At 38.9% G+C, this 16079-nt stretch overlaps 1 protein-coding gene across 1 annotated transcript in view; it reads right to left on the bottom strand.

Moving 5' to 3' along the window:
• Positions 1–16079, bottom strand: part of LOC104462949 (myosin-IIIa-like) — a gene marked incomplete at its 3' end in the record, with an annotated part of 67687 nt that overhangs the window by 11806 nt on the left and 39802 nt on the right. Inside the window, 5 exon segments of the mRNA XM_010075106.1 lie at positions 1372–1471; positions 12075–12230; positions 12642–12707; positions 14442–14587; positions 15828–15904. Of these exon segments, the coding sequence (XP_010073408.1) occupies positions 1372–1471; positions 12075–12230; positions 12642–12707; positions 14442–14587; positions 15828–15904 (545 nt within the window).

The following is a 16079-nucleotide window of genomic DNA, read 5'->3' as shown; positions in this document are numbered from 1 at the left end:
TTTTGTTTTTGAATGCTGCCTTGCTTTTGGCCACAACCAGATTGACATTACAAGAATTTTTAGGGGAATTACTGCCCTTTTTCAAATTATTTCCTGCATTGATAGAAGGTCTCCTGTTCTGCTTTTCTGATAGGGCTATCTAAACTAGAAAAAAAGTTTGAATGGAAAAAAGGAGACAGTTCTGAGAAGCTGCCAGTCATATGTGAAAGAGGTTTTAAACTGGACTGGATTTAGTAAAATATCACAATATCACATAGCCAAATGATGCCTTTAGGTGGAGGCTTCCTGAGGACTTTCCTGGGAACACTCCACCTCTGAGGAGATGGGATAAGCTTCCGGCTCATCTGTTTTTTTGCATGTCTTCTCTTTAGCTCAGACTGTTTATATGCTTCACAGCAAAAGCTAAACCAGTCTTGCCAGCATATGGCTGTTCCCAGTATTAAAAAAAATGCTTAAATCCGAGCTTTGTGTAGATGAAGCTTGGATTAGCTCAATTAGTATTAACTAAACATTAAGCTACTCTAACCAAGCTGTTGGATGATGGAAGATGTTCTGTGGGCTGTTAGCATTATGTAGCTTACCAGCTGAAGAGCCACATTTCGTATTCTGGACTGACGAAGATGAAATACACCAGAGAAGTTTTACGGATAAGAGAATGTGAATTATAGTCTATGCACAGCCCGGTACAAGAAGAATGACAGTTTGTTTACAACCACTGATGGCTTCTAAGACCTGCAGATAATGTGCTGTGGCCTGATTATTCTTTCTGGCTTTGAAGCTTTAAGGATAAACACAACAGACTTCCTCCCTGCCTTATGCATGTTCCCCTGCTCCTAGAGGACTCATTTTCAAACTTTGACAAACCACTGAGACTTATATCAGTAATTTTGTCAAAAGTTCACCAGAAGGCATTCACAGGTCAGAGCCTCAGCTGACATAAATTGATCTCAACGCATGCCCACACCAGAGTAAGTCAATGAGAACCCAGCCTAGGAGAATATGCTATGTCCAAGCAACAGGGGAGAACATACTTGTTCTTGAACCTGGACCAATTTCAGGTTAACACATCATTGCAAACTAGATATTTAGCTGTAATAAAATCCAGTAATATAAATCCTGTTAAGCAAATGGTACTATAATACTGCTTGGTCTAAGGCTGTAACTGCAGAGGGTGTTATAGCTTTGAGTTAGAAATATTCCTGACACAGCACATCTCATTTAAAATATCTGGCATAAACTGGTAAAACGCCATTGTACACTTACAAAACTGAAGTGTGACAATATAGTTGAACTTGAAAATCAACAGCACACCATTGTGTTTTAATACATGGTTACCCCTCTTCAGGAAAATGTGAAAAAGGAGGTTCTTACCTCATCCAGTACCTCCAAGGTTGCTAAATCATCTACCTCTTCCTGGTTTGAAACTAGTGACTTACTGTAGTTCCCTTTCTTTGTATGAATACGTTCAAATCTAAAAAAGAAAGACATGCAGTTTCATGATGTAAGGAAACACAGAGCAGACCTTGCATCTGTAACCATCTTGAACGCAATTCAGCCCAAACATTCCAGCTTTCCATTGTTCTGAAATCAAGCACATGAATGTTTGAATAACAGAACAGGATACAACGTACAGTGCACCTGTACTTGACAATTCAAAATCTATGGTTGATCCCACAACTGATACCATGAAAAACTTTTTCACTGTACAGATCCCTGCTGATCACACCCCGACATCAGCTGCAAGACTGGAGCTATGCAGTACAGGGCAAAAAAGAACATATTTATAAAGCATGTAACAGTCAAACTCTGGCACCGACTTGCAAAAAGAAAAATGACCCAGACAAAAATTATGGATAGGACAAAACCAGGTGTGTATGATGAAATAGTATGGCAAGGATAATGCAGACAAAGCATTCATAGAATCATATATGGAAACATTCCTAGCTTAGCAATGACAATGCTCTAAAGCCTGTCTGAGATGGCCACACTGTAGACCAAAGTGCTACAGAACCACTGCAATATGTGAAGTACATCCTGACCAAGAAGAATTTTCTTAGAGTCTACAGAAAAAAAATTGGGCAAAAAACTAAATTTCAAACCTTTTCCTTATCAGGGTTAAACTTCAATTAAATTTGTCTCAAAGAGAAAATTATTTTCTCTTTTAATTGAACCAAATAAAACTTTATGTAGTCTTACAGAAATTAGCAAGAAAATTCCCAGAGACTTGGATCATTCTCTGTCAGAGTAAAGGCATTGCTAAACAAAGCAAAAGCAGCAGAAAATGCAAGGCTTACAGTTCACATTAGTTATACTTGCTTTATGAGATGGGGAAAATCAGGGAAAGGAAAACTGGATAAGTAACAGCAGAGTTCATAAACTAAATGAAGCTCAGATGTGCAATAAGGCACAGGCACAGAAAGACAACCAAGTAAATCCAATCTCCTGATATATCTTGCTCTGTTTGATACTATAGAAAGGAAGGCACCTCTCAATGGAATATACACCTTGGTAAACTGAGACAGCAGGGAAATTGTGTTGTATGAAACACATTCTTTCTTTACCTTGACTCCAGACACGACCAGGGAAATCTTTTATTTAATTTTGACATTTGGATATATGTCATGAGTAAAAGCAGACAGATGTTTTCTACCCAGGAAAGAACTTTAATATACAGTGAACAGAGGACAGGAGAAGAGGGCAGTTGCACTAAGATGGAAAGTTAGAATAAACGAACATCACACTGATGGTGCAAGCTAAGGGACTTAGCTGTGGGAACACCCACAATGAGATTTACTGATCTATTTTACCCATTTCCTGAACATCATCTACTTCATGTGTGCTACTTCAGGTCATGCAGGCTGTGCACTGATGTGGGATGCAGGTGCAGAAAGTCAAGCAGGCATCCACTTCGCATTTACTGATTGCCAGGACTGAAAGGGGTCTGGAAGAAATGGGCAAGTGATGCCTTCCCAAACTGTAAGTGCAATAAAGATCTCAATGATGGAAGTGCAGGCATGAGTGCATTTCATCTAGCACTTCTTTCAATTTCTCCTGTCTCTAATAATCATTCCCCAGGGGTGACAGAATGGCCTGTCCTCATCCAGCTGCCAGTAACGGAGCACTTTCTTTCCCCATTAGGTAGGTGCCAGCTACCACCGGAGTCTTTCCATTGTCCATAGTGCAAAGGCAGGAGTTTCACACCCACAGCTGATTAATTCTGCAACCTTAATATCAAGACACAAACATCTGAGGCTTCATCACAAGAGCCAGCATAGTTTCATGGTCTAGGTGCCAATATCACAGGCCAATACCCAATGTGGAGGCCAAGTGCGCAGGAAGCACAATGAACACTATGGATCAGCAGAATCTACACTGCCCTGATGGAAGAGAGGGACCAAGTCTTGCCAGTTTTACACCCAGATATTTTGCAGACTACTCTCAAACTGTCATTATGACCCTGGAGTTGCATAAGGAAACAATCTGCTTCCAATGGATTTTTTTGGGAAAGTAATCTGCTTCTTTCCTTCAGTATTTCCTACAGGCCAAAAAGAGACTGCTTGCAGATACAGTTGTAAGGATGATGGTGAGGATGAATTACATAGAGGTGAAAAGCAACATGAATACTACGTAGCACAGTACCAGAGCTTTATTATTGCCATGCAGCACAGAACATGCAACACGTGGGGCTATTTCCACATGATCAGTGCAAATAGGAAAAAAAAGATGCAGGAGGAGAGTGTATCTATATGGCGGAACAAAGGCAGCTTCTGCTGCAATGAATCTGTAACTGGGCTGTAATTTGATACACGTGTAAACATTGAAGCAGAAAACACACAGGAACACAAGCAAGCAGCATCAAAAAGGACGGGGCCTCATGTAAAGCAATTACACACCTCCTAGGTATAACCTCTTCTTCCTTTTTCTTTGGAATCTATTTGCACCATGAGAACAGTGCTGGTAGTACTGTCCTTACAATAACACTGTGAAAAAATTTTTGGTTGTACGTACCCCTAGGCTGTATTAAAAAGGATGTGGTAATATTAAGATTTAAATTAACTCTTCAACCTTGCATAGTCTGCTGCTGCTTTATTTGCATTTACCAGCTAAAGGATATTACTGCATTCAGAGTCAGAGGTGCATGCACAGTCCTACCCCCCCAACAGAAATCTCTCGCCTCCATAGCCCACACTCCTATTTATACCTCTTTTTAACAGTTTTGGTTGAAGATTTAAATTTGGACAGTTGAAACAATTTTTCCTTTGTTCCTGCATGAAGGTCATTTTGTGTCTAGAGAATGCATCCTCTGGATGCATCAGCATGACCTGGACAAAAACCTATCAACATGCACATAAGGGAAAGATGTGGGAACTGCAGGACTATGTCAAGCTCTGCTGTTCTATTTTTTCCATTGCCGAAGGAAGACCCAAAACAAGACATCTGTCAAGTTATTCTTCCCATTTCTGGTGGAATTGCTACACATTAAATACACTTATTTTTTTTTTTAAATGTTACTGCATATCAGTAAGAGAGTAGTATTTCCCAAGACTTATTTCAATTATAATTTTTCAGTTAACAGCTGCCTTGCAGGAAGGGAGGGGAATGTTCCAGTCATGGAGACTTTTCTTTTTCTATTTTTTTTTCCTTTTAAGGAAATGATCTCTATTTATGTCAGGAAGGTTTAATTACATAAAATTGATTCTCCTGTAATCCTCTTCAGCTGACATTATGAGAACACTAGTGCTTGTTAAACCAGATTATATTCTCCATTCTCAGGAGTACAGTAGAGCGGCAGATTTGCACAACACAATATTTTTCTGCTTTGCTGTCAAAGGGCACAGACCCCTCAAGGGCAGCTATACTGCTTCACTTGCTAAAACTCCAACCACTTAAAAAAAACCACAGTAGTGCTATTGACATCAATGCTGAAATTTCATTATTGTCATGCACACAGACATTGTGAACTTAAATAATCATGTTTCTTTGTCCTGTTCAGAAATTACTTGTTACAGTCATGCTTGACAAGGAATTGAAGCAGCTAAAGGCCAGAAACATCAACCCAGTATAGACAAGAAAATGAGTCAAGGCAGCATTGTTTCTGTGCATCCTCCTTCACACCCCCCGCTTATCTTTCAAGACTCAGTTAAATCAAAATGAGGCAACTGCAGATTTTTCTTCAAATTGTCAGAATGTATTTAAAAGATTTCTGATATTTCCAAAAATACCAGGAAAAAGGAAGTGTGACTCATGATGCCCTGTTGAACTCTCTGCCCAAACTGGTTGGAGAATCATCTACAGACTAAGAAGTGACAGGAGAAGGGCTGGCCTTAGTCTGAGTGTAAAGAAGAAACTAAAAATAACCAAGTTTTCTGTAAGGTGAGGGTGGGAACAGCTGTACGCCTCCCAGCAGTTACAAACAGCATTAAAAGTGACAAATGGAAAAAAAGCAACACAGAGAAACCTTTACAGGATCTGTCATTGCTGGTGATTGCATTTCTTTAGAGGCTGCACAGAGCAATATTAATCCACACTTAAAATCAGAATTTTGTCTTCAGCAGATGTATCTTGTGAAATATGCTTAAATAAAACTATAGTCTTACATCTCTGCAAAATCTGTACCTGAATTTAGAAGAGTCTATTGACAGACTCCAGCTGCATCTGCACAGTGTTTTGCAGACAAACCTGTGCTCCTGATTGCACAGCACCTGCTGCAGTCTCAGAGAGCTGTGCTTATGCAATTTTGCTGAGAGCAGAGTGCTGCCCAGCAGAGCTATAGGGCTTTTGATTCAGAGGTAGCCCGTGCCCAGCCAGTTGGGTCATGTCCTGCTCTGCACAATCTGTTTGCCAAAGTCTGTGCTGGTTTACCATGCCCTGCAAAAAACTGCATGCTCTTCAGGGCACTGCAGATTATTAGGTCCTTCGTAATGGGTTCATGAAATGGCTGTATCCTCTGACAATTTTCAGGGAAAAATTTGTGTTCTTAACTGAGCAAATAAGAGCTCTCTGAAAAGGCTCTTTGGGATTAGTTCTTTATTGCTCTCATGCATCAGGCCCCTGTGGCGAGATGAAGCAGAAGCTTCAGAAGTGAGTGATGCCTGGTGAGGTATCTCACCTTCTGGAGAAATGAGTTGCTGAGCAAGTGGACTGACACCACAGTAAAGTAGCAGTTGCAGAGCATTACTCCCAGGGAATCCTGAATGCAGGAGGAACTTGTTCTGTTTTGCTTCAGGAGGTAAACTGTTCTCCATTCAGAAACTGCTGTTGCCCATTTTATTGTACAGAAGGAGACTGGAACCACATTGTTATTCTGCTATAGAGAGGTGTATAATCTACATGCATATGGGACTGGCGATCTGCTTATTCTAAGGCCTGTGTTGCCAAAAACTCTTTTTTGCTTCTACAACCTGAGAGCAGTTTTCAGCATAGCCATCCTACACAGGCGTGTCCTATGCAGGAATACACACCCCTTGTTGGTACAACAAAGCCCACACTGAGTTACAGGAGAGGAAGAAGTGGCTTAAAGTGCTCAAGGATTAGTCTGGAACTCCAAAGGTTTAAGCCTTCTCTAATCCAGATTTCATCTGGAGACCTTGACCAAGTCAGCACTGGACCCTGTGTGAGCTATGTTACTCTGCTCCTCATACCACCTTTGGCGAGCTAGCATGGTGATCTACGCTCCGCCACAGCCGGCCCTGCAGAGTTGAGATTGAAAGGATTGCTATCAGCTGCTTTCCACTGGCAGGATGAGTCAGAGAGAGAGAACACCCAGAAAATAAGAGACACAAGTCTGCGCAATCAGGGAAAGTCGTGGAAGGAAACTCTATGGTACTCCCTGCTGTTACTAAAGGTGAATAAATTGACAACCTCCTTTGTGCATGTTGTGCGTGACCTTCTATGAACTCACCTGAACTTTCCAAAGAGCTAGACAGAGCAACTGTTTAGCACCCTGTCACAGGACTTCAGTGCTATCCCTACATGGCCAATAAAGAAGGACAAACTCTTAGGATAGTAATTCAACTCACCCAAAAGCCCTTGCTCTGAATCAGTCTGCAGCAGAACAGGTCTCTTTCCCATATTTATTTAGAGAGAATAGAAAGATGAGGCTCTTAACCTGGGGACCAAAGTCAGCTGCTGAAATCTAGGTGCAGTGAATATCCCTTGCATACGCAGCTCATTCTGGAATGAGTCATAATTCCCAAGAAATACACGTTGTACTAATCACTGCACATTTCTACACAGATTATTGTAAAAGCAGTCAAGATTAAGACAGCCAAACAACTCAAGATAAAAGTCTTACATGCCTGACTGTCAGGAGTAGCTGCGACAGTTCTGAAGGCCGTTTCAAAGGCAGCTATTTCTGTTGCAAAGTAAAACTCTTTACAATGCAGCTATTTCCCCTCATTTGGTCTAGCTAGAAGTGTAATTTTAGATCAGTTTTTGGGTATATGCTGCAGCACTCATTTTTTTATAATTATTTTCATCACTAATTATAAATTTTAACAGCTATAATGTGACTTACAAGAATGTAAGTATGTGATTGAGGGATTGGCTAAAAGTGAGGGGAAAATTAAGCAGTGTCCAAAAGTGAATGATCAGGCTCAAACGGGGTTATTGTTTCTTCATTAGAAAATTTGTCTTATTTTCATTAGAGATTGTGCAATAAATTCCATTATCATGCTTTTTGTGTCACTGTCAACACAGAAAAGAATTGAAATACTGAATTTAAAGAGCTAGGTGGTCCTAAGGACTGGAGTAACAGATATGGGATGAAGTTTATTTGTATAAAACCTCAAGATCATACTACTAGGATGTAACAGAATTAGTTCCATCAGCTGAAAGTTCGTCAGTTTTACAGTACTGAGGGAAAAGAAGTATCATGATGATTATGAGTCATGAACCACTCTGAAGAGAGGCACATACTGCCTTATGAAGTTGCACAATGAAATAGGCTTTTCTTGCCACAGCCATGATAAAAGGTAACTCCTGCCCAGGACACTTGTCCTGAAAATGACTCTGCTCACCAGGAATTCACAGTTCAGAGAGTACCTAAATGCTAAACAACAAAGCCACAAATTAAATACACTAGGTATGCAACTTGGCCTGCTTCACCTACTCCTTAACATAATTTATCTGCCATAGCTTACTTCATCATTCCATAAAGCAAACTTTAAGAGATGTTTCAGTCAAGATGATGTGGGAAAATATTGATCTATCAAGGGACATTTTCTCATGCTCTTCCAATCATAATTTCTTCAATGTGAGATCTGAGCTAGGTAAGGTTAAGTTGCAAACAGATTTTTTAAGCAGAAAGAAGTGATAACTTTAAAGAAAAACATATTGCAGTTGCTCAAAGTCCAAAAGTGTAATCTAATGAAGCTTATTGCTAGGATTCATGATTTTTTAGAGCCTTGAGTAGCACAAGACATGTTGGTACTCTAAGGCTCTGTTCAGAGGCTACTGAAAAACTACTGAAAAACACGTACAATCTTCCACCAACTTCATTAAGTCTGGAGCAAATCTATGGCATATTGCTCTCATCATCAAGTTGAGACTTCTCTGGTTACTCAGGAGGTTGGTGGGCTCTATTTCTCTTGCTAGGTGTTTGGAAAGGATGCAGGCACAATGAGCTAATGCTTGGTTCTTCTTCACTGGAAGAGCAATAATGGGAAGGTTCAGAGGGCTCAGTGCAATGCCCTAATGACTCAGTGCCTCCTAAATGATACAAAACACCACAGGAACAATGGTGCTAATGGGAGTGACTGCAGGGTGGCTCCACTCTGTGCCTAGAGATCACACAGCCCTCCTGAGCAGACAGGGCACACGAAGATTAGATCCGAGGACCTGGCCTTCTGCAAAAATCTCTGAGAATGTGACATAACCTAACACGATCTCTTCTTTCTGAAATTTACGAAATGCACACTCAGATGTCAAGATGACAAGATCACAGCTGAAACAACAAGCTACTACTGCAGAATGCAGTCAGAGGCAAATTACACCTCAACATGGTGGGCAAACAGGGTGACTTCCTATGGAGTGAACACAAGAACAGTGCACACAGGAAGACGCAGTGGCCAGACCTCAGCTATTAACTTCCAGACATTTTACTTTTTTCTTTCGAAATACAAAATATTTATTAATAAAGTGTAATTTGAAGAGGAGAGGAAACACATAATGAGAAAATAACTGGATTCCCTACTGTCAGCTTTAAGTCAACATTACCAAATTCCTTGAGTTTATACAGCATGCCCATTTATACAACATGACACAGGTAAGAGGATTTCTTCCCTCAGTGGAAGGAAGGGTTCTTTAATCCCTTAAGCTACCTCCCTCCCAGTGACAGCAAGTGGAAGAGCTATGCCTTCAAATTATGGACGAAGAGAGCCTGAGCTGCAGATCAAGAGGGAGCTTTAGAAAGAAAGTTGCCAGCAACCAGTGAAATTTCAGGAATTGCAGAGTAGGGCCCTAACACACCAGTATAAAAACAATCCCAGAACAGGATTATCAAGAAAGGCAGGAGATTCTAAGATGAGACTCTTCCAAGTGACTTGTCACTACATAGCCTATGTGTTGACTCTGAATCAGATTTATGTGGTACTATTGTACAGACTTCTGTTGATACCATTTGCTCTGTGAAGACTGAAGGTCAAGATACACATAATTAGTATTTAAAGACTTTAAAAAAGTATGACTACTGAATTCAAAGAACTGTATATAATCTTTTTATCATTCAAAAGAAGAAAAAACAAATGCCATTCTGTAATAATGTCCTTTACAGGCCTGGAATTCTAATTTCTTCTAAAGTGAAATGATGTACATACTTTTACTACAGTTTCAGCTACTGGTAAATAATCTTTGCTTTTTTTGCTTGTAGAGAGATAGCAATAGATATTAAGATGGGCATTCTTACTGTTTCTAGAAGGCTAATCTTTCTATGCATTCACTGCAACAGACAATCTTCCAGCAAATGTAGTCAATAAATGTGTTAAAGCTGAAGTGATTGTATGTACAGTGACTGTAAAATATGATTTTTACTTGCAGTGTTTCATACTACCTTCAGTTACCTCAGGTATGAAAAGTCTTGGTTAAATCAATGCAAATGAGATTTAAACTAGTATCATCCTACTTGTTAGTATTTTAAACTGCTAAACTGAAATATGGACAGTACACACCAAGCTACTAGTTTAACCATGCCATTTAAATTATACCCTTAGTTAAATAAGTTATTTTTTTGGCACAGATTCAGATAACAAAATTTTATTATTTTCAGAGAGAAAATTCCATCTTCCTTTGGGAAAATCTATGTAGAAATTACACTTAATCAACTGTAAAAGCATAGAGTCTAAAAAGGACGGAGAAAGTGCCAAAAGATTGTCCTGTTCCTGTGCTATTTGACTGCTCTATGCACATGTAAATTGGGCCACTTTATCTTTGTATTGTATAGGCAATGAAAGTTCATGTAATTTGCTTTATGTGGCATGTACCTGAAAAAATGAAAGGATTTTGAAAAAAAGAATAGGACTTGATTGAAAACAAACATGAGTTGTATAAAATGGGTAAAAAAGCTCAAGATAATTGACTTAGAAGCTTGATTTTCAATAATTATTTAGGCTTTGAAAAGACCTGTTTCACAAGTGTTATCAGGATTTAAATTGTTTAGTGTTTTGGACTTGTTTTACCACATATTGTTTCCCTGTGTTTTATGAATAAATACTTTTTAAAGTCTGGAGTATATTGCTGTTTTACTGCTCAGCACTGAGATCCAATAAGCCTCTTTCAATTCCAGAATCTTTCTGGATTATGCAAATGTCAAGTCTGCACCATATAGAACATACAAATCCAGTCTGAGGCTTACATTTAAGACAATTGCATAGATTTTTACTCAAATGCCAGAAAAAAAAAAACTACTACTCGTCCCACATCCACTTACACAAAGTCCAAGAAAACTTGAAAATCAGAAATTATTTAGAAATATATTTTTTATTATTATCTTCAAAGGACAGAGTAAATAGAAATTTCTCCAAAATCAGAACTGAAGACTGCTGTATATATTCGTATTATAAATATGTGTGAAAGGAAATGTGGAAAATTTTAGTAAGCTTTTTCCATACAGATGATAATGCCAAAATGTCTTTTATGTTCCATTAAAATAAAAAAAAAAATTGTCATCCCTTACCTTGTAGCACAGGAGAAGTCGCACCATAGTACATCAATAGTAATCTTCTACTACATTTCACACCTGATACATTACTTCAGTGTACTGGGTGTTTTTTTTTTTAATTGCAAAACTGAGCCAAGCCATTTTCCATTGTTTTAAATAAAAGCCATCTGGTGCTAAGTGATTTACACAGAATTGACATTACTAAATACTAATGGAAGAAAGAAAGTATCTATTTAATAAGACATAAGATTTGAAGTTTGCAAAACCAGGTCTGGTACCACTATTGCTTCTTTCAGTTGGTAGCATCCAATTCTTGCAAGAGCTTGACTAGTTATTTTTAGCATATTTGCTTAAACTAAACATTTTAAGCTGAAAGAGGGTAGATTTAGATATTAGAAAGATATTTTTTCCTGTGAGGGTGGTGAGGCACTGGAACAGGTTGGCCAGAGAAGCTGTGGATGCCCCATCCCTGGAGGTGTTCAAGACCAGGCTGGATGAGGCTTTGAGCAACCTGGGCTAGTGGGAGGTGTCTCTGCCCATGGTGGGGGGTTGGAACTAGATTATTTTTAAAGTCCCTTCCAACCTAGACCATTCTATGATCCTATGATTAGCTGACCATACAAATGTAAGAAAATGCCAAACACCTAACCTTAGCTTTCACCTAACGTTAGCTTTCTGAAAGCTGGGATCCTAATCTGCATCTTGAGTCACATGAGTATCTAAAGATTGCTTCATCCCATGTGTGAATCATGATGCCCCTCTCTTTCCACTGGCTCTGTAGGGGACCCCAAAGATCAAACTCTTTATTTTTCGGACAGCTAAAGTTATGAGAGGTGAAGCACTCTCTGAGCACTAGCCATTCTGAAACAGTGAAAGTATCAAAATTGTCCCAACTGGTCTACTTTTTAGCTACCTTTACCTTGCCTTTTCAGTGACTCCCATTTGTTGATGAACATCAATAAATTCCATGAGCTGCCTTTGTAGCATGTTTTCTTTTCCTTCAATTTGCTTAATAAAATCATGCTGCAAAAGAGTAGATACTGTCGGACGCTTCTCATAATCTTTAGTCAAGCACCTGTGCTGGCAGAAAAAGTGTATGATCATTGAGGGATTGCTGTTCAGTTTTGAAATGCTTGTCTGTAGTTCATTCATACCTCCATAATAAATACAACCATCTTAATCATGACAGCTTTATATTGAAAATTGTTAGGATTTCACAGAATTGATGAGACCAAGAAGTTAAATTACTGCTTTTTAAAACTACATATACTTTAAATTAAGAAAAACAGAAACATCAAGTGTGTTAAAATGTTATTTCATGTTTTAAATCTGGAGCCTCACTTGGAAATAAAACTGGATTTACAAACTAGGTTTTTAAGGAAAACTATTAGTAGCAACAGATTTCCACAGAGAATAAAAAGATATTTTACACATGACATTTACACATGTTCCATATTCGGCTACAGTGGTCTCAGTTGTTACTCACTTGTTAATGAAGTCATTGAATTCAGGTGACCACAGTTCAGGCTGCTGTAGCGTTGGAGGAGGATTCCTGCAAAGGTCAGTGTGATGATAAGTTAATAAGCTACTCACTTGACAAAAACAATGTGTGAAGGCAGGCTGAGTAATGAGTTTTAGAAGGCTGTTGAAAAAAGGTATTGATTTCCACTGGTAAAAGGATCATGAGTGTATGATACAATGCCTCAGTGGTTCTCCTACTTTACATATCCAACAAGGAGAAACAGCATGGAGATGATCTACCAAGCGTAGTTAAGAATCACAATAATTGTTTCAATCAAATCAATAAACAGAAATGAAACTAACAACCCATTAATCACTATTCACTTGTAGCGGCAAGTTTCTCTTTTCAAGCCTGAAACAATATAAAATTTTTTAAAATAAATTCTATTTTAAGTTTTCCCAGAAGGACTGAATTAATCATCTTGCTGAACAAAGTGTCAGAATACACTAGCTCTTTATTAACTATTTCTCATTCATCAGAAGATAATCAGAAGTCAAGTGAAGGACTAAATACAGTTCTATTGTAAAGAAATACTACTTTATTTTCTGTTGAGTTAGAGATGTTTATTCTAGGTGTTAATTTGATTCAAATTGTTTTAACAGCCTTCTTCCATTCAGTCAGGGGTGCCATTTTCACTGAGTATATTCATGAAGACAAAAGGAATGATGTATAGACAGGGTGACTTTTTTGTCTATTTTCAATCACTCGTCATAACTGCTTTTCTTTTAGTGCTGCTCAATGTGCTTTACTCTATCACTTTCAGGTCTTACTTAATGTAATGAAAAGGTATTGATCTTACATCTGCTCCAGGGAAAAAAGGTGCCCAGTATTTGTACGGGTATAAGCCAGATGATAAGCCAGATGGTTTTTTGAAGGCCTAGTGGAAATGACTGACCACAACAGTTTGTAACTGCTTTTCCCATAGCACGTAAAGGTGAGAAGAGCATTCAGTGCCAAGTCAGCCAAGATTTCTTAAACCTGAAGGTAATTTAAAGTAATTTTGGTGACCTGGCTGAAAAGGACTTGAAGCACTCATGTATACTTATGTGGTCTCAACTGTTGTGGAACTGCTCCAACTGTCAGAGTGAAATCCACAAACTGTATGTATGGTCATCCCCTACAGACCTTTGAGATTGATGTTATTTGAATTGCTGCAAGCCGCACTTCTGGTACTTTCATCTCCAGCTTCAAAGAAAAAATTAAAGAAGTTGCTATTTGTACTGCTTGAGGACAAGCAACAGTGGAATCGCCAGGAGCAGCACCATGAAAAGTGGCAGCCTAAATGTATGTGAGTGGTGAAACAATACTTTGCTTCAAAGGACATGAGATCATTCTTGGGGACCAGTATGTGGCCTGTTCACCACAAACTGTGGAATATACTCACACCCTGTATTTCTATCATAAGTTATTCTCTGTAACAGAATATACGGGAGTCAGCTAAGTCCTGTGCTCATGTATCTTGGGCAGCAGTCCACTCAGGAGAAAGCCTTATGGCTTTTTCTCAAATGTAGCCACAGTTAGCTCTGAATGAAATGTGCACACATGGTTGAAGTAGACCCTGCAGAAAATACAGCTGGACAAAGTATTTCTATTATTTCCTCCAAGTATAAATAATAGAAGAAACTCCACATATATACAGTTTAAATTTGGAGAAAGTAATAATAGAAGAAACTCCACATATATACAGTCTAAATTTGGAGAAAGTAATAGTTAAGGAAAAAGTTCAGTCTACCTTGGCAAGAAATAAACACAGCAAGATATTACCTTGGTATTTTGAAGAGTGCCCTCATAGGGTGCAAATCAGCAAGGGGTGGATCTCCATCTCCCAGCTCTATTGCAGTAATACCCAGTGACCACGCATCACATCTGGCATCATAGGAGCTATCTAGCTGCTGCTCACAGGCAATCACCTGTTGGAGTAAAAGACTGGGATGGTCACCAGATAGTCAAATGTCCGAATTTAAAAGTACACCCACAGCTGGGGAAGTCTCTTACAGGATGGAGATACTGGATGAAATAAACAGACTTGCACACATTTAGCAAGTTAAAGCATCCTGTTGCCTAAAAAAAGCAATGCTTAAACTAGAGATAGCAGGTCTCCACGAGCACCAGCCTGTTATCTGATCAGATGTTCCCTGATCTGACAAAAGTGTGCAAATCCTTGGCTCATTCAGCTGAAGGTGGTAAAGTGCATGCCACGGCTGAGGGAAGTAGGAGGAAACTCAGCAACCCTAAATGTCTCTTCTATGGATTATTCCTGCAAAATAACTAATGGAGCTATACTGCTCCCCCTATGAAGTGAAACAAGCAGGAAAGCAAAAATTGAATTCACTGTCTCACACCAGCTCCTTATTCAGCCAAATCAGGCAGTTTCACAATCAAGCTAATTTCTTGACAATGTGTTTGCCACTGGATTACAGCAAATGTATTTAATTTCAGCTCATCCACAATGCTGGATAAATCTAGAATTTTTCATCCCATTAGCTACAGGTCTAAACCATCTTGTACACCATTAGCTATATGGCAACGTGTAGAAACAGAGTAGTTTCATGTGCTATAAACAGATGTACATGCATGTGTTTGCTTACACACAAATAGTGTAAGTATATAGGCTTATTTATAACAAAGTATTTTTCCTGCCTCAGCTTAAAATGTATCTTTATATGCTTCAGTTTCAGGCCAGAAAGATCTCCAAAGATACATATTACATCTTATTTATTCATAAAAACCCCTTCCATTTCTTGCTGTCAGCTTTGGATATAGCACATTAAAAACTTTCCAGGTGTAGAAATACAAAAATAAAAGGTATAATCTATCCCAATACCACCCTGGGCTCCTTCCATCCATGGGGATGAGATACCTAGAGTTTCAGAGCTTGGAAGGCTCTGAAAGAGGTAGTACTCTCTCCTCTTTAACTTTTTAGCAATTCAACATATTGCTCTCTGGCTCTAACCTTGTAATTTCAAAAATAAACCCCACTTTAACTTAATCCTTGCAAACATGTAAAAAATTTTTTTTTAACACTTTTTTAAAGGACATTGCTATTTCACTTGGTGAAAGGTCCAGTGGTCAGGAAGAAAGACAAAGAAAGAAATGCAGAATGCAGCAGCTTGAATACCACTGACAAATTTTTTTAAAAACAGATCTAACCTCTGGAGCCATCCAGAACGGGGTACCCACGGAGGTGTTCCGACGGAGACGAGTGCTGGTCAGCTGAGCAGACACACCTGGAAGAATGAAGGGAAGCTATCATCAGAGCTGTTGAATGATGCCATACTCATCTCGTCATGCTGTGACTTGCTCTGCAGATGAATCTCAAATACATCTTTCCAATTCTCTGGAAAGAGAGGCCCACTCCTCAAAGGTATGCAGTACTTCAGCTGAGGTTCTCCACATCCTTTG

Source organism: Pterocles gutturalis, unplaced genomic scaffold (assembly GCF_000699245.1).
Source record: "Pterocles gutturalis isolate BGI_N339 unplaced genomic scaffold, ASM69924v1 scaffold8232, whole genome shotgun sequence".
Lineage (NCBI taxonomy): Eukaryota > Metazoa > Chordata > Aves > Pterocliformes > Pteroclidae > Pterocles > Pterocles gutturalis.
This window is presented reverse-complemented; position numbering and strand designations above follow the sequence as displayed.